The sequence below is a fragment of the Arvicanthis niloticus genome, chromosome 10 (genome assembly GCF_011762505.2).
Source record: "Arvicanthis niloticus isolate mArvNil1 chromosome 10, mArvNil1.pat.X, whole genome shotgun sequence".
Classification (NCBI taxonomy): Eukaryota; Metazoa; Chordata; class Mammalia; order Rodentia; family Muridae; genus Arvicanthis; species Arvicanthis niloticus.
The window spans coordinates 69753109-69778033 of record NC_047667.1 but is presented as its reverse complement, the minus strand read 5'-3'; the positions used below and the strand labels follow the sequence as shown (position 1 = coordinate 69778033).

The 24925-nt window shown below is 33.5% G+C and overlaps 1 protein-coding gene across 6 annotated transcripts in view; it reads right to left on the bottom strand.

The window, feature by feature from the left end:
• Positions 1-4143: 4143 nt before the first annotated feature.
• Positions 4144-24925, bottom strand: part of Cdh19 (cadherin 19) — an 83625-nt gene continuing 62843 nt past the window's right edge. For 3 of the 6 annotated variants that reach the window (XM_076941673.1, XM_076941672.1, XM_076941671.1), the window contains 4 exons: positions 21012-21133; positions 12539-12656; positions 9531-9782; positions 4144-6446 (listed from right to left, as the gene is read on the bottom strand). In XM_076941673.1, the coding sequence (XP_076797788.1) occupies positions 5956-6446; positions 9531-9782; positions 12539-12656; positions 21012-21133 (983 nt within the window). In that variant the 3' untranslated portion in view covers positions 4144-5955. The other 3 variants (XM_076941674.1, XM_076941675.1, XM_076941676.1) reach the window with 3 other exon arrangements.

Genomic DNA, 24925 nt, shown 5'->3' with positions numbered 1-24925 from the left:
GTAGATACACCAAGGCAATTTATTCTGCAATATACAATTCTCAAAACAAGTTTTAGTATCAAGATAATTTTTTAAGAGGGCTGACATTTTATTAAAGATGTTGGTTCTAGCAACTTTTCTTTTTTTCCCTTTTTTAAATTGGTTATAACATTTACATTTCAAATTTTATCCCCTTATCCCATTCCCCCCCCCCCCGACCACCCAAGAACCCCTTATCCCATCCCCCCTCCTTGTGCTTCTGTGAGAGTGTAATTTTCCTGTTTCTATGATACTGTTTCCAGTAACATAAACTGCCTCCTAAATTTCTAAATTTTTCCATTTTTTGTTATTAAATATCTTTTTTCTTTTCTTTTTCTTTTTTTTTCATCTTTTTTTTTTCAAAAAAATTGGGTATTATATTAACATTTTAGATTTTATCCCCTTACTCCACTTCCTCCCACCACCCAGAAACCTCCTATCCCATCCCCCGTCCTCATGATTTTATGAGGCTGTGCCCCAACCTACACCCCGCCCCAACTACCCCCTCCCCACCATCACATTCCCTCCCCGACTCTGTGTTCAGTTTACATGGGACCAAGAATCTTCTCTCCCACCTATGCTTTACAAGGCCATCCTCTCCTACATATACCACTGGAGTTATGGGTCCCTCCCTATGTGATCCCAGGATGGTGGTTTAGACCCTGGGGGGCGGGGTCTGGTTGTTTGGTATTGTTACTTTCCTCCTGGGGTCAAAAACCCTTTCTGCCCCTTCAGTCTTCTCTCTAATTTCTCCATTGGGAAACCCTTGATCATATCAGTGGTTAGCTGTGAGCATCGTCCTCTGAATGTGTCAGTCTCTGGCATACCTCTAAGGAGACAGCTATATCATGTTCTTCACAACATGCACTTCCAGCCATCCACATCAGTGTCTACCTTAGGTGACTGTACATGGGATGGATACCCAGGTGGAATGGTCTTCAGATGGCCCCTCCTTCAGTTCCTGTCCCATGTTTTGTTTTCATATTTGCTCCCTTGAGTATTTTTGTTACTTGTTCTAAGTAGAACTGAGGCATCCCCTCTTGGTCCTCCTTCTTCATGAGCTTCATGTGATTTGTGGGTTGAGTCTTCACTATTCCAAGCTTTTGGGCTAACAACCTATTAACAGTGAGTAAATACCATGTGTGTTCTTTTGTGTTTGGGTTAACTCACTCAGGATGATAATTTCTAGATCCATCCATTTACCTAAAAATTTCTCGATTTCATTATTTTTAATAGCTGAGTAATACTCCATTGTGTAAATGTAACACATTTTTTTGTATCCATTCCTCTGTTGAGGGACATATTGGTTCTCTCCAGCTTCTGGCTATTATAAATAAGGCTGCTATGAACATAGTGGAGCATATGTCCTTGTTATATGTTGGAGCATCTTCTGGGTATATGCCCAGGAGTGGTATAGCTGGATCCTCAGGTAAAGCTATGTCCAGTTTTCTGAGGAAACGCCAGACTGATTTCCAGAGTGGTTGTACCAGCTTACAATCCCACCAACAATGGAGGAGTGTTCCTCTTTCTCCGCATCCTCACCAGCATCTACTATCACCTGAGTTTTTGAACTTAGCCATTCTGACTGGTGTGAGTTGGTATCTCAGGTTTGTTTTGATTTGCATTTCCCTGATGACTAAGGATGTTGAACATTTCTTTAGGTGCTCCTTGGCCATTCGAGTTTCCTCAGTTCAGAATTCTTTGTTTAGCTCTGTACCCCGTTTTAATAGGGTTATTTGGTTGTCTGGAGTCTAATTTCTTGAGTTCTTTGTATATATTGGATATTAGCCCTTTATTGGATGTAGGATGGGTAATGATCTTTTTCCAATCTGTTGGTTGCCGATTTGTCATATTGACAGTGTCCTTTGCCTTACAAAAGGTTTGTAATTTTATGAGGTCCCATTTGTCAATTCTTGATCTTAGAGCATAAGCCATTGGTGTTCTTTTCAGGAACTTTTCCCCTGTGCCTAGGTATTCAAGGGTCTTCCCCAACTTCTCTTCTATTAGTTTCAGTGTATCTGCTTTTAAGTGAAGATCTTTTATCCACTTGGATTTGAGCTTTGTACAAGTAATTAAGAATTGATTGATTTGCATTCTTCTACATGTTGTCCTCCAGTTCAACCAGCACCATTTGCTGAAATGCTGTCCTTTTTCCACTGGATGGTTTTAGCTCTTTTATCACAGATCAAATGATCATAGGTATGTGGGCTCATTTCTGGATCTTCAGTTCTATTCCATTGATCTTCCTGCCTGTCTCTATACCAATACCATGCAGTTTTTATTACTATTGCCCTGTAGTATAGTTTGAGGTCAGGGATGGTGATTCCCCCAGAAGTTCTTTTATTGTTGAGAATAGTTCTCACTCTCCTGGGTTTTTTGTTATTCCAAATAAATTTGCAAATTGCTCTTTCTATTTCCCTGACCTCTTTAGGATGCCTCTGGAAGCAGTTTCCAAAGGGGAGTAGATCAGCTGTGTGACTGCTCCAGCCACTGGGATCAGGCGAGAGGTGGAAGGGGAGTGGTTTTCTGCAGGGGTTGGTTCTGGAGGCCAGGTGCACTCTGTGTGCTCCTTACTGCCAGTTGTGCTTCTGGGGCCTAGGGCAGTGTGCAGGTGCTCCTACCTGCAGCTCTGCATTCTGTGACCTCTCTAGGATGCCTCTGGACCCAATTTCCAAAGGGGAGCAGGTCCCCTGTGTATAATTTCCATTTCAAAGAAGTAACCTAAACTGACCTATTCTGAATAGCATTACTTCTATACTATATTTTAATATACAATGAAAATAATTCATAGAAATTCTTTATGTGGCTAAATAAAATAGATTTGAATTCATTGCTCAATCCTAAAAAATACTTATTGCTCATTTTCTATGTGCTGGGAACTATTTAAGATAAGTATTAAGGAAGAAAATTTATAATATCTGTCCCATACATGGTTTATATTTTAAGATTGGAGGGAAAAGGAAATTACATACTTTTATATTATTATTTATTATTATGTAGCTAAGTGGTGTACATTTTTAAGCATTGGTGAAGTAAGACTACTAAAAGTAAATTAATAGTCCGTGTATCTTCCTAAGTAAATCATTACTCATGAAATACAATCTGTGAGGAGAGAAGAATAAAATGAAACATTTGAAGATAGTGACAGATAACGTGACATTGTGAGATTCAAATAACATTGACAGAAAGAAAGAAAAGCATGCACAAGCAAAGACGGAGTAATAAATGCTGGATGGTTCAGAACATAGTTGATTATTGTCATAGATGTTAAAAAGCTTTGGGGCCACTTCTTGAAAGAAAAAGAAGGCTTAGCATCACAGTATCATAAGTTAGATGCTAGCTTGATGCTCTGTCATTGACTGAGTCTTTACATTTGGTCACTATCTACATAGTTCTTTTATTTTTCAGCATTTAGTCTATTCTTTATTCAAATGATGCAAATAAGGAGATTCAGCCTTTCTCTATAGATTATAAACTGAAGTTCATAAAGATTAGATGGGTCCTCAAGTTCATAGTTATGCAAATTAAAGCAAATTAGCTCACAATCATGTTAAGTGGCACAAAATTATTTTGAAAAACTTAGTACTGTTTATATACTTTAATTCTATTATTATCTTTAAATATTGCTTAATTTAAAGGATTGCAATTAGAGGCTTCTATATAAGATTGAGGGTTGGACAAAGAGCTTATTAACATAAAATTGGAACATATGCATGACGATGTTAATTTAAATGTTATTAAACTGCTCTAAAATCAGAGAATGTGTTCAACATGGAAAAGATGAATTTTTTTGCGGCACTTGTGATTTATAAGAAAAGAAACAACTACAAATATGGTTTATTATTGTTTCTAGGAATTTATGAATTATTAATATTAGATATTACTCTGTAGGATGATAAAAGTTTTACATATTTTCTACAATTATGAACGTAATTATTCCTTTTTGAATATATCTTTTATTGGACAATCTTATCACTATATAAATTGCAGTGTGTTTTTCACTAATATGCAAACACTAACTGTTCATAAGTGATAATCATTCTATATTTTATATCATGTATAAGCTGTTCACACAGATATGGAGTGGGAAGGTATGGTTTAAATTCCTGCTACAATCCCGAGACCTAACTTCTTTACTCCATTTATTTTGTATTTAATCACCTTTGTACATCAGACTTTCCAGTTTTACAGTAAAGGTTCCAAAACACTTATTTTATAGTTTACAAAATAGCCATTTATAGAGTAATTTCATTCATTATAATTTTTGTAATATTTTTCTACAGTAGGACATTGTGATAGAAATAATAAATTTCTAGTGTACACATCTCCAGGTGAATTATAGGTTTTACATTTTCCTTTTTAACATTTCTGTTTTGTACTTTATTTCTGCCAAGAGCATAACACTATTGATGTGTAATGACCTACAATAATAGGCAATGTCTCAGCTACTTTACTATCTTAACTGACGTATGTCAAATGTGATTGCTTCAGGATCTTATATGTAATATTTGTGGAACAAACAAAATGATTCCTATTCCAAATTAATATTCTTTCCATTTATTATGTTTACAGGTGTATATGTTTCAGAATACAAAGAAAAATATAGCCACTCAACTGCCTTATTACATAGAAAATTATTTGAAATATTTTATATCCATATACATAGTTTAGTTAAAGGTCATGTACTATAAAAATGGACACATTATATATTTTAAAACCATTGTGTTCAATACATTATTTCAAATTGAAATATTAAGTTTGAACTCCATTTTGATTTGGATATAGTAAGAAACATTTTTTAAAAGTCAGTTTAAAATATTGTGTTCTATTGCCTAATGTAGCCTAATTTACTCAAGTTTTATGACAGACAGCTTAGTTCCTCCATAATGCTATAATGAGAAGTTTCCACTGCTTCTTATTTCTAATTCAATAATTTTAAAATGACACTGGGTAATAAGCCACATGCTAAGCTTCTATAACAGAAAAGAAATAAAGAATTTGGCATCATGTTTTTATTTGTGTGAATAGTGGTAGAAAGTGCAGGTGATTATAATATTTGGGGTAAATAATAATTAAAATTTAAATCCAGTAGAGCTGTTATTTAGCTATCTCAATTTCAGTATAAAGCAAAATGTACTTAAAAATTACAGTAATTTCCATCAGTTCCACTTGTGATAATTTATTCACAAGTAAATGTTGACATGTATTTGTTTATTGTAATTTTACATGAAAAGGGTAGACATTGGGAGTTGCTAAAAAAAAATCTATAAAAGCCCCTAAGCATATCTCTTGGTTTCCATCTCTGTGCAAACTCAGTATAATCAAACAACACAAATTACTATGTAGCTCTGATTAATACATATATTAAACAGAGCCAAATTTGGAGTATTAAAGAGTAATCTCTGCAAATATCTTAAAAGTTTCCTAATAAAATAATGCCTAAGATCTCAATCAGAAAACTGGTTATTTATATTAAAAAATACATGTATGTCTTTATGAAATAACCCAGAATTGCCCTTGTTCTTAAAATTGATCTCTGCACAGTATCATGAGCTTAGAACACATAGAGGCTTCATACTTACTTTCTAAAAGAATGGATAGATGGAAAACAATGTGAATAGCTTCCTTTGGCACATTTTTCATTTTGTCTTTCAGAATTGTTAACAATCTACATTGGGTTACACCGAAATATTCCAGATGACCATCTCAGTATTGCAGTACTCATTCTTTGCAGCAATATGTCAACTCTGATTGGTAGCATTCCTCCCAACCTCTGTGTTGAATACAAAGTCACCATAAGTGTGTACATGCAAAGATCATAATTCTACAAGTCAGGTCTTGTGGCAGACAGAAAGCCAGAGTAGGAAACTCTCTCAAAAGCTTGTCATTTCATCTAAATATACTTTAATACTTATTGCATGCTGATATTGGAAAGCCTTAATTGTAGGGCTGAACTGCAGAACCAAACATGCATGCTAATCTTTTGAAACGAGGTCCCAGGTCATTAAGGTAGTCAAAGTCTTCTTCCTGATCAGTGGCTTTGGATCCCAAGGAGCTCAGAGAGCCAGCTGATGACCCTGTCCCCTCATAGGCAAATGTCTGAAGTGAGTCGAAGGGGGGAGCACATGGATCTGTGTTGGCTTCTTCAAGCTTCTCTAGGATAAATTTTCTAAATATGGCACTGTCTGGGCCCACCTGCAGGGACTGCCTGTACAGGCTTCTGATCTCTGCACTCTTGCTCCTCCGTGGTTTTCTTTCTCTCATGACTGTACTCTGTCTCAGCTCTATGATATCAAAGGCTTCTGAGTCTTCTTCTCCACCACCTTCGTCATCATAGCAGAATATATTCTCTCTAAAGTCTTCAGTTTTCTCTGGAAATAGAGTCTCCTTTCTTCTCTGTTTCAGAGCCAGAATCAAAAAGATAAACCCTGAAAGATGGACAAATAAAAAGAACTAAATCATGGTGCATAGTGAATATTTTGTAATACTTTTCTTTGATATATTCAAGACATCACCCTAAACTCGATAATTCTAAAGAAATAAGTAATAGTTGCAAAATAATATATGAAATACAGCCATCATAATGGCTGATGGTTTAGAGAGGTATGTGCTATGAAAATAGAGTGAACTATTTTGGATCTTGCTCAAGTTAAAACTCAAAGTGTAATTTAATTTTTTTCAATGTTAAACAGAACAAAGAACAATAATGGAATATTTTTCAATATGAATGTACTTAGTGACCAATGATCCATGCTTATGACAATTCAGAAAGGAAACATTTGATATACTTTGAAGCAAAATTATGGTACAATTAGTTTTGAAGTTAGTATTAATATACAATTATATACATGAGTGATATTTATAGAGACTACAAACTATATGTATATATATATATGTGTGTGTGTGTGTGTGTGTGTGTGTGTGTGTGTGTGTGTGTATGTCTGTGTCTGGCTATGTGCCAAAAATTTCTTTATATCTGACTTTGTTATAAAAGCTTAACTTTTACTGATAGGCTTTATTTTTATGAAAATCATACATTATCATTAATTATCTATAAAAACAGAGAAAAAAGTATAGGAGTATCATATTATAACTATGGAAGAGAGAATATTACAACAGGCAAAACAATATGAAAGAATATTTTTTATTGGCTTCTATGACAGGAGCAATTTCAGAAATTCGAAATTATCAAGTATCTAATCATACTACCAATTAGTCAAACTCAGTAGCTTCTATTGGAGATCATTTTTAAAAATATATAGTAATAGAACACTTTTAAAATGCAACATTTTTTAGTTTGTGTTTGAGTATCAACAATAATCAACCCTTCCTTAGCTTTTGATCATATGTGCCTCCTCAATATTTCATGTTACCACCTTGGAAATAAATATGAAGTGATGTTATTAAAATTACAGCCATGAGATTTATACTGGGTAGTGTTTCTTGAAAAAAAAATATTGAGACCATACTCTTTATCAAGACCATACTTAGGAGTAATGAGAAATCTTTAGGATAAATAACCAAGAAAGGAGATTGGGTCTATATGGCTATCATGAAAAAGAAGAAAACTCAAGGACATCATATTGTTGAACTGAATTTTATCAAACAGTTAAAAAAGATATAATACTAAGTATTCTCAGAATCTTATAGCATTAATAAAGAAATACTAATTTGATTATTGAGGCATGAAATGAATATGTTGATTAATACCTGAAATATTTTTATAAATATTCATTTGTGTAAAACTTATGTATATGAGTATTATACCTGATTCTTTGTAAGTCAGTATACAGGTGCCTGAGGATACCAGAAAATGGTATCAGATCTCTACGGGGCCAGAGTTATAGGTAGCAGATGGGAGCCCTGGGAACTTGTGTGTACAGGAAACGCAAATTCTGCAACAATGCCAGAGCACCAATACCCTTAACTGTTGAGCCACCAATGCAGCTCAAGACATCTAACTTTTATACGCACTCTAGCTTTATTCATGATAGATAAGACTAAGGAATCAAATTACTATATTACTATGGGTTGTGAGTGTGTGCGTGTGTGTGTCTGTGTGTATGTCTGTGTAGAGAGAGGGGGGAAATAGAGAGTAGGTATAAGAGGAAGAGAGAAGGAAAGAGAGAGGACTGTGAGAGAAAGAGAAGGTTATTTAATGAGAGCATTAAGAATGGAGAGCTTTCCTATTAAATGACTGGGTATAAAATTTGTTTTTTCATTCAGAACAATAGAAGGTAGAATTAATTAACAGCCTTGTGATCTGTGTTATCTAGTGGACCAGGCCATATCAAACATCTATGATTAGGACTAGACTGCTAGAAATCTAAATGACACTTAGAATACTTTTAAGATTTCCCAAACTCCCACAACCAGAACCAGAGGTGGATAATAGCCCAAATACTTCCCTATCTGATGGACCGACACTCCCAAGGGCTTGAAGCTAGATTAGTTAGCCTATTTCTAGAACTCATCTTCTTGGAAAAAAAATAACATATACCCTCAGCTGAGTTTCGATGTTATTAGACTTCCTTGTGTAGTAGTGATTGCCTGAAACCAGGAAACATTTTTTTCCAAACTATACTTTGTTTACATTTGCTACCAAAAAACCACAAGGCATCAACTTTCTCAAAGTTGTGATTCAGGTTAACAAAGTGAATTTGATCTGAGTTTTTATTCTTAGCTCTTTAAGGTTCATTTTCCCTACTGCTACCTGCAGCTACCCACTCAATTATTGACTTTCAAAAATTAAGAAAATCCCTTTATGGAATGAATGGTCCCAGAAAACATTATATTTACAATTATTTAGAAAGTATAAATTCTGAAGCCTTCATGCATAGCAACATATCCATAGTTAATAATAAAATATTAGATATTTTAAATTATTAAAATAATCATGTGCCTTCAACACAAAAAATTATAAATGATGATCATAATTATGTTAACTTTATTCACATGATCGTTCTGCAATGAAATATTATATTGTATCATCAAATTATATACAGTTTTCAAATAAATTAAAAGTAGAAATTGAATAGATATACTATATTAAAATTTAAATAGTTATCATAAGTACTATTATATAATTTCAGATACTGTACTACAAAGCAGCTCAAAAAAAAAAAAAAAAAACCAAAAAACAAAAACAGACTTCGGCTAGAGAGATGGCTTACCAGTTAGCATTGGCTGCTTTTCAGCAATCTTGGGGTCAATTCCCAGCAACCACATGGTGGCTCACAACCATCTGTAATGATATCCTATGCCCTCTTCTTGCTTACATAAAGACAGTGACAATGTAAACACATAATAATATAAGACCCCCAAGAAACAATTTTCTAATATTAAATGGAGCATTTATGAAATCAACATTTATTAAAAACAACTATATTTTGTTTTAAATTTTAAACATTTAGTGCAAATAAACACATATAGAACAGTTTTTGTAATTACCTCCTTTACATATTTGTAGTGATTTTTGCAAGTTAAGGTTTGTACCATTCAATATGACTTACCAAATATTATCATAACACATATCACAATGGCAATTATTGCTTCTGCTTTGAATCCCATGATAAAGATAAGTCCCTTGTCAGCACAAGTCTCTGTGTTTCCACTCTCTCCACAGTCACAGACTTGTATAGTGAGAGTGTTTGTGCTTGTAAGAGATGGGATTCCGTTATCAGCAATCAAGATGATCATGTAGAAGACAGGCTCTTTTTTAAGGCTAAAACCAGTTCTATTACTCAGAATTACAGCCGTGTTATCTAAAACAGAAACCCATAGTCACAACTTTTTTCAACAGTATAAAACAAATCTGTAAAATATTGGTACTATAGGCAAAGGTGTTTAAATATAATCATATCTGTGCAAGTAAAACCTAAGTCTTATATTAAAATATCCAGCACAAAATCATTTGGAGCACACACACACACACACACAACACATATATGAATTATATAATTAATTATTTGAATCAGTTCCAACGTTCCTGAAAAATAGCAGGAAGAATAGTGCACGGAAAAGAAAATGTGTCTCTACTGGTAGAAACTGTTAGCATTAAGCCTATAATGAGGCTCTCAGTTTTATTTGAATGAGTTGTGCTGAGTACTACTTTCACAAATACAGGATATGTGCAAGATTTTCAGTAACCTAATTGCAAAAACATGTGCTCTTAAATAATATATATTCTAATTAGAAAAAGAAATAATACAATTTTGGAGAAAAATTTTATTAGAATATTTATTTTATTGTAACTTTTCCAAGTCATATTTCATATAAAATTCCAAAACATTCTTTCTTACTTGTCATTTTAATTCATTCACTAAAATAATACTATAGAAATTAGTAAAACTTCAAACTATTAATAAAAATGAACAATAAGTACTTTCATGTATGAGAATATTTTCAGTAAATCCCAAATATTCAGAATGACATTTGCATGGTCTTCTTCTCTCAAAATTGGACTTTTCCTTTTCTAGGTTTTAGTGTTGGTTTGTTGTTTCTTACTAGTTTTAACATTTGAATAGCCTTTTATGATAATTAATCTTGCTTTTCAAGATGACATAAAGGGTACCTCAGGCAAGGACTGCTTAAATTAGCTCTGTCTACTGCCATGACTGTGCTAGTAGATTCTGGAGGGCCCAGGCTACTCATATCACTTGTAGACAGATGGGCCTATACTTCCTAAGAAAGAGAATCGAACAAGCAGGAGAAAACATGGCAGTATATCCTGCTCCTCTGTAATTTCTGCTTCAATCTACTTATCTGACTTCCACCAAGATGGAGTGTAAGGCAAATAAACTCTTTCCTGGCCAAGTTGGTTGTAGTCAATGTTTTAACACAGCAACAGAAAAAGAACCAGGACCCCTTCTGACTACCACAAATTATGTTTGTATCTATTAAACCAAATTGATAAGAACAAGAAAAAAAGATTCATTTCATTCCAAGTATGTTTCAAATTCACAAATTTTAGGTATTAAAAATAAATATGCATCTATATAATGGGCAAAAACCTGCCTACAGATAATGAAAAAGCAAAAGATATTATAATTTATCACTCCTACTCAGAAGGAGCAGCAAATCTGCCCTTTCCAAAGAAAATACTAACATTAAAATACTTATTTTTCAATTGATAAAAATCTTTGTGTTTTGAGGTAAGAAAGATATTTAAATATTATGTTTATGTAATCTATTCATAATTAAGTCATGTTAATCTCTTGATCTTTGACAAAGGAGCTAAAACTGTCCAGTGAAAAAAAGACAGTATTTTCAACAAATGGTGCTGGTTCAACTGGAGGTCAGCATGTAGAAGAATGAAATAGATCCATTTTTGTCTCCTTGTACAAAGCTCAAGTCCAAGTGGATAAAGGACCTTCACATAAAACCAAATACACTGAAACTAATAGAAGAGAAGGTGGGGAAGATCATTGAATACCTAGGCACAGGGGAAAAATTCCTGAACAGAACACCAATGGCTTATGCTCTAAAGCAAGAATTGACAAATGGGACCTCATCAAATTGCAAACCTTCTGTAAGGCAAAGGACACTGTCAACAGGACAAAACGTGAACCAACAGATTGGAAAAAGATCTTTACCAATCCTGCATCCAATAAAGGGCTAATATCCAATATATACAAAGAACTCAAGAAATTAGACTCCAGACAACCAAATAACCCTATTAAAACTGGGGTACAGAGCTAAACAAAGAATTCTGAACTGAGGAAACTCGAATGGCCAAGGAGCACCTAAAGAAATGTTCAACATCCTTAGTCATCAGGGAAATGCAAATCAAAACAAACCTGAGATACCAACTCACACCAGTCAGAATGGCTAAGATCGAAAACTCAGGTGATAGTAGATGCTGGTGAGGATGTGGAGAAAAAGGAACACTCCTCCATTGTTGGTGGGATTACAAGATGGTGCAACCACTGTGTAAATCAGTCTCGCAGTTTCTCAGAAAATTGGACAAAGCATTATAACTTAAGTATATACCATTACTTCTTCATTTTTACTTTGATAATTAAATCTTTCAGATAATTTGATAACTGACTCTGACAATTATGAAAAGACACATGATGTCACAACCATAGTAATATTTGAGAGCTTTTCAGACTTTCCAGTATCTTATAATTAAGTGTAGCTTTCTATTTTAAATGTAGCTGTAATAGAACAAATTCATAGCCTTACATAAACCAGGCAAAGCAGTTACATCTCTTTCTATTTTAAATGTAGCTGTAATAGAACAAATTCATAGCCTTACATAAACCAGGCAAAGCAGTTACATCTCTAGGCCCCACACTAATGATTTTTCAACTCTGCTTCTCTAGTTTGAAGCAGTATAAGGAACAGATCCAGTGTCCTTCAAGTTCATTTTGAGATCATTCTCCGATTTTGGCCAAGTACCCTTTTGTTTTGTTTCTCAGTAGTATCATGTTGCCTGAACAATAAATAATCAGTTAGAAAAACCCATTGGAATAAAAGATCATTGATTGCATCAAAACCCTTATAGATGAGGAGTTACCTTGATTGTCTATAAGCATAAAACTTGAGTTGTTTGCATCTTCCATAGAATGATTAAAGTAAAAGTGGTGATCTTCTATGGACTCATCTCTATCGATTGCACTGATGATCTGAATTGTCTAGAAAAATATGGAGAAAGTTGATTGCTATCATTTGGAACTGTAAATTGTTCAATGTTATTATTACTTATACTTTTAATTAATTTTCTTATCGTCATTAAAGATATTACACACCTCTATATTTCTTCCTTACTTCCTTCTTCCTTAGTCTTCATCTGATTGCCAGTCATTATGATTTACAGATGCAGTCATAATGATATAGACTTCTTGTATATGCATATTTTGAAGAGTTATTAGCTTATTTCTTAAAGTAATGAGTTTTGTAATTGATTTTCAGAAAGGATGCATTTAAAGCTTACAGGCAATGTATAATTAATTGCCTTTGACAGAGAAAGACATTCCAAGAAAATAAGTGTCATTATATATCTCAGATATATATCTCAGATTATAAAACTGTATAGAAGTACAGATATAAGCATACCAGTTTTCAATTAATTCTTTTATGAGGACATATACTCGTCATTACATTCAGAAAAAAGGATATAGTCATGATCACACATTAAGAATGTGATTATGAAGATTAAAGTAAATTGGTTTCTCTTTTCTATAAGCAAAATGCCATAAACAGTGTTTTATATGAAACTTTCATTGATTTTAAGATACAGATCTAAATTGATAAATTATACTTCAAAAAACAGCTACTTTTCCACATACATGAAGAGTAGAGTACAATAAAACAAAAGCAATTGGTACATTATATGGCCATGCTGAATTATATCTTCTTCATAATTTGTTTCTAATTAAATCATAATTATTTAAATATATGATAGAAACATTTTATTCAATTCCTGTGTATAATAATAGATGATAGCAAGGCAGTACTTTTATCAGAAAATATTTTTATAATTGCCTTTAGGTTAATCCAGTCAGTAGTTTAAGACTATAGTATTGTCAGTTCATATTTTGCTACTCGCAGGTTTTCTAAACTGAGACACTTTGAGGATCCCTTTGCAGGCACATCTGGACCAGCTTTTCAAGAGGTTTTTGTTCTTCTCTACAGTTCTGTTACATGCTCATCAAGAAAACTATCTCTAGTAATATTACCAAAGGATGTTGTTCAGATTGTGACTGAACACACTACTGTGTTTATTTGTAAAAGTGAAGCAAGATTGAAAACAAATTGTAAAAGTTATGTTTACTTTGATGGAATGTACAACAACAATCCTTCTTTGTGAGGTTGTGTGTCATACTTGTTGAAAATGCTTATTATTGGTAAAGGAATGATTCAGAAGTTGATAGGACATTTTTGTTGTTGTTGTTGCTGTTGTTGTTTGTTTGGGTTCTGTTTTATTATATATATTTTCTTATGCTTTTAATTAAAACTAATCAAAATGCATTCTTCCTCTTAGAAAAAAATAACATGAGCTCAATTTAAAATAAACATTGATGCATTTATATTTGCTTAATAGGCAGATTTCAAATAACATTGTACTTTTTCTTGTTAAACTTTAAAAATAGAAACCCATTGATACATTCCTTCCTTAGACTATCTGAGGTTCTATTAAAAATGCATTCAACATTGAGTATATATTATGCAAATCATATATACATATAATATATTAGTTTATATAATATACATGTTGTATATTATATATCATATTGTATATAAATATATGTGTGTATACATCTTAAAATAACAAATCTTTAAGAAATTGTCAGTAATATGCTCATATTTTTTGTATTTAAACTGTAACAATGAAAATACCTCATTTCACTGTGCAAATAACAGTCTAAGAACGTGTTTATCCTTAATCTTGTTCAGTTATTTAAACTATGATATTTACCTAGCTCAGCCCTATTGAGCCCTTGGAAATTAATGAGGTTATCAGTAATAAAATACAAGATTTAATGTAGACACAAACTAATCATTGTTCTATGAATCAAGTAAAAGCAACAATCCTAAAAATTTATGGCAAATTTCGATAGTTCCAAGTTTTATGTTTTTTTGTTCTCTGAGCAGAATTTGTCCAAGTTATTTTTGACATGGTACATTTGCTTTCCTCTGTATAATTATTTTTAAGTTATATATATATAACTTAAAATGTATATATATGTACATATATATATATATATATATATAATTTTCACTAATATTTACAGTGAGCTTTTGGAATAAATTCTGTCACTAACTTCATTTTGTAAATAGTTACTAGGGTCAGTCAGAATGAGAATGTACCAAACACTATACTGTGAGCACCTTATAGTGCTATTCTGCCTTCTATAGAGATTTTTATATCATTGTTTATACATTATGTATTATATATCTCTATATATTTAATATATTAATCTAAATATAGATTATGGCAATTATATACATATATGTAACATATGTATTAATACATGTAGATTAATATGCATTATCTATTAGATGAAATTCAAAAAATAAACGAATGTTAACTTGTTTTAATTTGATATAAAAATAATTCTAATTCAACTACTCTGCATGTCTATTTTTTATTTTGTAAAATATAGAGTGATACTATACACATGCACTGAATGTGTCAAATATTTGAATGTAATTTCATTATGAAAATTCGTGCATGATTACCATACAAATTAATAGACTTTGTGGTTTCACCTTTTGTCCAGCCAGCCTCTGGCTGCTGCTCAAGATGTAAGCTTACACTCCCAAGCAGCCTGCTTCTGCAACTGCAGAAAGAAACAACCCAGCTTCAGTTTACATGAGAAGCCCAAAGACCTTAGTCTTCTCCAGACCAAACAAACCTATTCTTCACTGAGTATCCCTCTTAGAATATGTGGCTATATTGGAGCTGTAAGTACCATACTCTGAAACAAGATGAGGCATTCAGCCTAAACAACTCTGTCAAGGGCCCACACCATGTGTGGCTACCTTCATCACTCAGGACCACTAAGGATAAAAAAAGGCTCCAAGGTGCTGATATACAAATCTACACCTGTATGGCTTGGGCTAATCTGGCTAGCATGGGGAGGGGGTAATGTTTAGGTCTGGGAGGAAGCACCTGCCACCCTTCTAGGTGATATAATAAAAATCATTCAGCTGTCTAAAATTATACTGCAGTTTAGGCTACACGAGACTTCTCTAAACTCAGCCTTTGGAAGAGTTTTCTAAGTGAGTCCCCGAGTCTCCTCTGAACTTACTATAATAACAGTGGATCCTGTAATATAACTTCAGGTTTTCTTGTGCTCCATTATGACAATGTTTGGTGGAAAATATTCCTCTCCCTCATGTAAGTCTAATTCTATGTTCTATATTCCTGAAATAATTTTCTTCCCATCCATCACCTCTAGTCTCTTGTTATTCTATGGAGACAGCAGGCAACTGCCTCTCCCATATCTGTTCTCGGTCCAACACTTTGTCAACACATTCTAACATTACTTTGGAGAACCTCACTGGCACCAGAAGAAATGCTCTTTTAGTGTCAATTCAAACTTTACCAATCAGTAGCAAATCTATTCGTGGTCACCCGATGAATGGAAAGGGGCACAGCAAAGAAACTAAAACTGTTTTATGGGCGAAAAGGGAAAAGTTTATTCCAATCTGCAGAGGCTGTCTCCTGGGAAAGCAAGGAGAAGTGACAAGAAAGATTTACAAGATTAAGAGGGAATTGGAGAAAGCATTTGAACTTATAAACAGAGACTGCGGGAGCCTAGAGTTTAGCAGTGACTTTGAAAGTTAGTAGGTAACACAGTCATATGTTAATGAAGAGCTTCATGTTGCTCTTGCCAGGATAAGGACTCTCATATTTTAAGAAGCATGAACTTCCTTCAAGACCCTGAGGTGGCTTTTGTCTAAATGCCTCGCCTTGTGAAAAATAACTTTTGTGGGGAACCGAAAAATGGGTAATAGTTCTTTATTTCCATCTCCAAATTTTTGGCATAAACTATTGTCAAAATCCACAATAGTGGATATATTTTGGCAAAGGTAATGGGCACTGATTTACTAAGAGAATCACTGTTTTCTCTTACCTCACTCAATGTTGGCTATGTTAGATCCCCATCCTGAGCTTTGAGCCACAACAAAGCCTCAAAAGCCTCACTTTTCTGCATGATAATTTAAGTTGTAAAGAGGAAAGAGGTATTTCTCTGTTTTAGAAAAAAAGATAGTCGTCGAGGTCCAAAGTACTGAGATAGAGTTGATCCCCAATGGCACTCCATTCTGCTTCTGTCTTTATATATACATAGTAACATGACTTTATTTCACCATAAATAAGATGTACTCATCTAAATTTACAATGCTTAAAATAGGATATATACAAATGTGATCAGTAGTAAAGAAATGGTGTACCAAAATATAAATAAATTGACCTATTTTTTAATGGTTGAACATAAACCTAAATAGAAAAATATCAATACAGCTGTTCTCCTTTTTAAAATCATTAAATTGCATGTTAACTAATATGTATTTACCACATTTACATTATATAAACACTTGACCAAGAGTGATTTAACATAGCACTTCCTTGCTTGGTTCCTGTAAAAAAAATTTGTTGTCCCTATTTTTAACACTTTTTTTTTTTTTTTTTAATTCATTATGTTAAAGCACTATTGTTACTGCTGGTATCAGGCCCTGAACCCAGTGACATCACATCTAGGCAACCGCCCACATCGTTACAAAGGCAACCGTCATACATTTGCAGAATCCACCTGGCTACCTCACCTTTATCTTGGAGAGGCTATGTCACCGCCCATATAAAACATGCAGAACCCCCTGACCTCGCTCTCCTCTTCCTCTCTTCTTCCATCTTCTTCCTCTAATTCTTTCCCTCCCACCACCATCTTTGCGCTATCTCCTGAATAAACCCAACTTGAAACTGTTTGGTCTAGTGTGGTCTGGTCTAAGCTGAGCGTGTTCGTCTAACAGTTACTATTATTATTATGACTAAACTTTAATTTTCACAATGTTGGGTATCCCAGGGTAGCCATGTACATTTCTCTGTATTGGAGAATGACCTTGAATGGAGTGGACCACCTGGTCATGTTTAATGTGGTACTGTGAATAATTTAAGAGTTTTTTAAATTAAATTGAAAAATGTTAATTGCTTTTTTTCAATGTTGATATGTCTCCCATACTCTCCTATTTAACAAACCTGTGCTGTCTTTCTCAAGCACCTGGAGCACATTCACTCCTTTGAAATGTAAACATGGAGAAGTTTGCACTTTTCTTCCCAGGACCCCTGGTAGACTAACATTTAAGGACTCATTAAGGCCCCAGTTGCAGTACCAGTTGGCACTAGGATTTCTGCAGAGATTTTCTGTACTACAGAAGAACAGAGAATCTAAGGCTCCTTCACACTCTTAATCAAAACCACATGTCCTTTTGTCTCATCTGTTTGTTTCTTAAGTCTTTAAAATTATTTATTTATATTTTTACATTATAATATATTGCATAACTTCCTCCTTTGCTTTCTTCCCACCCATATATGATCAAATCTATGGCCTCTGTTCAATAATTCTTAATGTCTATGTCTATGTCTATGCCTATGTCTGTTTATATATTCAGAATTATGTCAGTACAATCTGCTCAGACTAAATGTTAGTTGTGTAGTTTCAGGGTCGACTAAGAAGTCAGGTAGCCAACGGGTTTGCTTGCTTCTGCCTGAGGGTAACTATTTTCCTGCACTCTCAGCATTCCTTTGTAGTCTGTAGTTCTTTTTGTGGGGTCAAGTTCTTATAGACTCTCCTGTGTCCATGTCAGCATTCCTATTGTTGTCCTTGTCAGCACAAGTTTTGGCACTCAGGTTGGTGACATGAATATGTATTCATTGTGGTAGGAATATTCATGTACCACGACATGCATCTGGAGGTAAATATTTATGTATGTATATTTATATACATGTATCCTCATATTTCATGTGTTTGTGATATAACTTGAATTATAGACTTATCAACCAGCTTTACCTACTGTAACATATAGCCAGCCTCATATTTTTTGTTTCTTTCTTATACATTATTCTTTATTAACTACAGATATCTTATATTTCTATAGCATATTGTGTTAGCTATAAATATTTAAAATTTGTAAAATAATGCATTGTTAAACTCAGTAGGAACTTTACTACTTTCCCCTAACCTATGAAAAGAAAATTTAACAGAAAATTCTTCCTTCCTCTTTTACCTAATACTTTTAGTTTCTAGGTTATCACACTCTATTTCCCTAAGGTTTTCACATTAGTTTATCCCTGTCTCAATTTCTAGACAACACAGTCTATAATGTCTCACAAATGCCTGATACATTTAACCTTATCATGCCCACCATTGACCTTTCCCTTTAACTCCATATTGAAGTCCAGGACATCAACACAATTTAAAATATTAATTTAAAATTACACAACAGTTTAAAAATTTGCAACTGAAATCTTTATTTCTTAACCTAATTTCTCTCATATATTTTTCTTCAATCAGGCAAAACACATTTCTTCTCTCTACATGCACTGGATGATCCCTCTGAATTTATTTATCAATCCTATTGCTTCCACCACCTACTTCAATATCTTCCTATTGTAACATCTCTTCAGCCCTTCTTTTGTATGCTGAGAAGCAGAGGATACAATTTGCTATGGACCTGTTCTTTGGAACATCAATACTTAAGTGCAGGTTTAGACAACAATAGGAAATATTTCCATTATTCTTTTTTAAACCCACTATTGATTTCAGAGCTTATTCAAAGAGGGAAAATCTGTTGGTATTAAGCACACAAAGTAGCATGGCTTGGACTGCTATCTCTATCTCTGGGACCTACTACAGATTCTATTAGATACTGACCCACACACAGGGGCACTCCTCTGTTACAGTTTCCTATCTACTCTACTCGCTGTCAGTGTCAGTCCTAGACAACTTATTCTTCCAACCCAATGGATAACAGTGGAATTCAATACTCTCCTTTCTCTTTCTACTTCAGGACTTTATTAAAATTGTCTCATCCTAATGGGACTTTCCCTGAATATATTATACACACCCTGATTTTATTTTTCAGTAGCTAATTGCCCCCCTTTTATTCCCAAATTTTTACTGCTTTTGAAAATATTGTATGACATTCTTAATCTTTTTCTTGTTGTGCTGCTAGATATATATAGAAAGGATTCTTGATTCAACATTTCTGAAATATAAATATTTACTACCACCAGAATAAAGATTTATAGTTAAAAATATAATCATAGAAATTCATAATTCTGTATTAAACTTTAAATGAAATCAGTAAATATGTTTCTCTGTTTGTATTTTTGCTCTGGTCAAACATAAAAATTACTTTCCTTGACTATAGTTATTTCTATGTGATTTTCGTTATCTAACTGGTATCTATCAATTAGCTAACAGTTTCTAGGACAGAACTTCATTAACTAATTATCTCTTAATAAATCTTGACATTGCTGCTCAGGAGTCAGTGGTGTTTAGAATTCCATCTTCTGTTCTTCAGTTAAAATAATATGTCATATGCTATAGTAATCTCATGTTTAGTCTGGCAATCACCTTACCCTCTGATCTGTTGCACACATTCATTGGATTCAGATTTTAATTGCTAGGATTGCTCTGAAATACTTATAATTGAGAAATGTGCCATGCCACAACATACACATCTACTCTTCTATATGTACCACACATTCAGTTGTGTGGTCTCCTGAGAGATGAAAATCTGAAAGAGAAGACTAGATAATTTGTCCCTGTTAGTCTTTCATATAGTGTGAATGAAAACATTGCTTCTGTGTCAAACTATCTCATGTATTTATGTGTATTGAAATATACATACTTATATGGATCTTGTATTCAATTATATAGGATCTATAAATAGATATAATTATATATAAAATAATATAATTATATATCAAATATATAATATACATTATATATCAAATATATATGTTTATAATTTATATTATATATACATAATATATTTATAATTGAATAGTTTCATCTTTATAAACCACTTACCCTTGGCATTCTTATATACTGGTATATTTTATTATTTATTACATCATTATATTAGAATCATTAAACATCATGTTTTAAGTTAATAGAATGAAAAATTTGTAACTTGGAAATAAAAATTCTGTGGAAGGATAACGTTCTATCAATCAGTTATTTCTGTCTCTTGCTAGATTGCTTTGTTCATAACAAAGACTTAAGTTTTGATGAAGTAAAATATCATTGAAGAGATACAGGAATGTAATATTCTTTAATTTTTCAAGCTTTAAAGAGTTCATAATAAAATTATATATGTACATACATAATACATGGTTTAAAACCCAAATAATTTACCTTATGTAATATATAATATTTAGCCTTTGTTGGCATTTATTATATATTATATTTAGATAATATAAAATATGAAATGCTCTGTTGCTCAGATTTTGGTGATCTATTGTGATCTCATCTTACCTTACCAGATTCAGCATTTTCACAAACATAAGTCTCATAGAATTGAGAAAACTCGGGAGCATTGTCGTTAATGTTAAAAACTTGTACATAAACATGAACTGAAGATATCTGTTGTACATTGTCTGGAAATTAAAGATACAGAATGCAGTTAATTACATTTTTATTAAAAGTCATGCAACAAATTGATTTAGAGGCTTGTTGTATACTAGTATTTGTACTTGAGAAAAATTGAAGATGGGGTCTATATGATCCACATATTTATCAGTAATAAAGGCTAGAAAAAAAATCTATGTTCAGTACCAGTCCCATTTAATTTGTGCTTTCTATGTGTTATGGTTTTAGTACATGATGAGTGTAAAATGGGTAAATGATAGTTATATGGACACCTTACTAACACTTACAAAGTGTTTGTAGGAGTCCAATAACAGAAATTAGTAGTTTGCCAGTGTTTCTAATTTTCACACTTGCACTGCAAAAGCACATATTTGCAAATTATCTGAGGTCCTAGCACAACTGAAATCTTTTATAAGGTCATAGCACATCAAATTATGGAACACTAAAATTAGATCATAACTTACAAAGTGTAAATGAATAAACAACATAGAACGAACATACAAAGACACAGTTAATTAAAAATAAGCCTTTAAAGGTACAAAATGAAAAACGTTAAACAATGATCTTTAAAGATCCTTGTGTATTTCAAAATAAACTTTTATTTTGTTTCAATTACTTGAGCAAAAAATAGTTGTAGATGAACTTATATAACACATTTCATCATCAAATGCAGTTTAAGGCAGGAATTCAAACAGGACTACGACATGGAGGTTGGAGCTGATACACAGGCAATGGAGGGGTGCTGATTACTGCATTACTCTTCATTGGTTGTGAAGCCTGCTTTCTCGTGTTACTAAGAACCACCAGCCCAGAGGTGACAACACCTACTGTTATCTGAGCCCTCCCACATCAGAAATCCAATAAGAAAATGTACCATAAACTTGTCCATAGGACAATCTGCTTGGGCACTTTCTGAATTGACACTAGCATGTGTCAAGTTGAAAGAACAATGGCTAGCACATGTGATGTGGTAAGCATTTATGACTAAGACATCGCCATAGATTCAAACTTTAAAAATGTTTTTATTCTTATTATGTTTGGCAATATGAGACACTTTCAGCCTGAAATTCTGTAGCTGGTGGTAAATAGCCTATATATGTTTCAGTGTAGTTGTGGAGGCAGCAATGAAAGGGATATTCAGGTAAAGGTAAAGAAGAAAGGATAAAGCATTTTCAAGGATAGGAAAGGTGAGGTAAAGTCAAGAAGGCTTAATCCTGCTTTATGCAGAGAAACTTTTCAAGCCTAAAAGGGGAAGGCTGTTTGAGCATCTCTGAGATACATGTTATAAGTCACAGGGGGCAACAGTGATCAAAGGACAAGGGTTGCATGGACAGGAAACTTGGGGATACGCAGGCCAACTGATGTGTTTATAAAAAGATAAAGAGAAGAGGAATATGTTCTATGGAGGTGTAGTGAGGTATGGGGGAAGGGAGTGTCTCAGCGGGCCCATGCTAAGGCATCCCTTCCCCCCTGAGGGACCAGCCACACAACTGTATAGTATAGAATAGAGTTTAGTAAGGGGATGGGGAGGAGACTTAAGAGGGTAGTAGAGACAAAGAAAAGTAGGGAGAGAGTGAGTAGTGAAGTACAGAATTAGAGGCTGGCCATGAGCACATGGAAAAATAGGAGGGAAGAGAATAGGGAAAAAAGGAGAAAGGGAAGCAGGAAAAGAGGAAGAGAAGGGCAAGAGTGAGGAGGGGGCAAGGAGCCACTTTTATAGTGGGTCAAACCTACCTGGTTTTGCCAAATAACTGAGGGGTGGAGTTTAGACAGAATGCTAACACCAGCTGTGCCCATGATAAGGAAGCAGCCAGCCACACAACTGAGTCCCAGCCTGGGATTACTATGTCAGTATCCCAGAAATGAAAACTTTGATATGGCCCTTCCTTCTGTGACACCTATTTCATGTTTGAGAAGGCAAATTTTGTGCTGCTTTTATCATTAAAAATTACATAATAAAATTCAGAAAATACAGATTAGTAAATCAGATCATGAAATGATCTGATGATCTATTCCTGCTGCTTTAGCTTCTTCACCAGCTAGAACTAGATGACTGGATGATGCCTTGTGGAAAGGAGGACAGATCTTAGCTCACCAGCAAAATAGCATTACCATCTTAAGACTAGAGCATAATCTTTGGGCATTGCTTAGTGTATATTGGCACTTTCTGTGTTTCTATTTGAGGTTTTATGTATACTCAGTGTGTTAGTCTGTAAATTAAAAATACAGTATATATTTGTAATGTGATTTGTAAAAGTAAATATAAATGAATTCTGAAAGCCTTAATTTTCTTGTTAAGCATTCAGCAAAATACTTATTTTTCTTAAATAATGTGCATGTTCATTTTTGTATTTCAAAATATAAGTATTTTTCTAACATTTCACACATAAATGCACACATGCATGTACACACACACATGTGCACCATAGTGAAAGAAATTAGTGTAACTTAAGAAAGTTGGAAATTACCAGAGCTATCATAAATATATATATATGTATATATATTTATACATACATATAAATATATATATTTATACATGTGTATATATATATATATATATATATATATATATATATATATATATACATACATACATGCTTTTCACCAATCATTGGTATTATATTTAATATTGATGTCACGTTAAAACTACCACTACTATTTTGGCATTTATCTACGTAGATATCACAAGGCTACTAAACAGCATTCTTTTCTGCGATTTTGTCCTTCTTTTACATAAAATTACATAAGAGTATAAGACACTCATGCTTTTCACTTCCCATTTCTGAGCACTTGCTCTTAGAGTCCTGCACTGTCACACTGAGACAGAGGATACATAAGCAGAAGCCTAGATCCAGATATATTGCATATGTTTGGCAAGTGTGACTGATAACTATATACAGCAGAATAGATCTCTCAAAGTTTTATGGAGAGGGCACTTATTCCCTTTAATATTTAGCATATATACTTTGTGTCAAGATGACTAAGATTCTATATTTACTTTATATTCAAAGATGTGAATGAGATCGATTCATTTTGACAGTATTGACAGTTGTTGCCCTGTTTGTAGCTAACTTCCGTCAAGTAACTGTGTAATGCCCCAAAAATTAACCTGTCAGCCCCTCCTGCCCAGGAACAATGTAACTTCCTAGAGTGCTTAGAATTGTAGTTCTAAGAAATAACAAAACTTCCTGGGAAAGTATGGTGGCCTATAGGTTTGCCCTTATAAACCCCTGCAACACATGGTACAGCCATTCCAGCTCAGGAATTCCAGAAAATTGTCCTGAAAAAAGTGTACCTCTTGTTCAGTATTTAAAATTTAAATTTGCTTTAAATTTGGCCCAAAATGGTAAGGTTTTTTTTTTTGGGGTGGGGTGGGTGGGAGGGAGTGGTTTTTGTTGTTGTTATTTATTTAATTTTTTGGCAAATGACAGGATTAACAAATAATGGCTCCCAGCTGGGCAGTGGTGGCACACGCCTTTAATCCCAGCACTTGGGAGGCAGAGGCAGGTGGATTTCTTAGTTCGAGGCCAGCCTGGTCTACAGAGTGAGCCTGGTCTACAGAGTGAGTTCCAGTAAAGCCAAGGCTATACAGAAAAACCCTATCTTAAAAATAAATAAATAAATAAATAAATAAATAAATAAATAAATAAATGTCTCCCTACTGCAAAGATCTATGTTTCCTGGAAAACAGAAACTGCACTATAGTCTTTGGATTCTAAATACATTGCTTAATTACTGAAAAAAAGTATAACGTTGAACAAATACTGAAAAGAAAAATTACCTGACACATTTTATGTTTT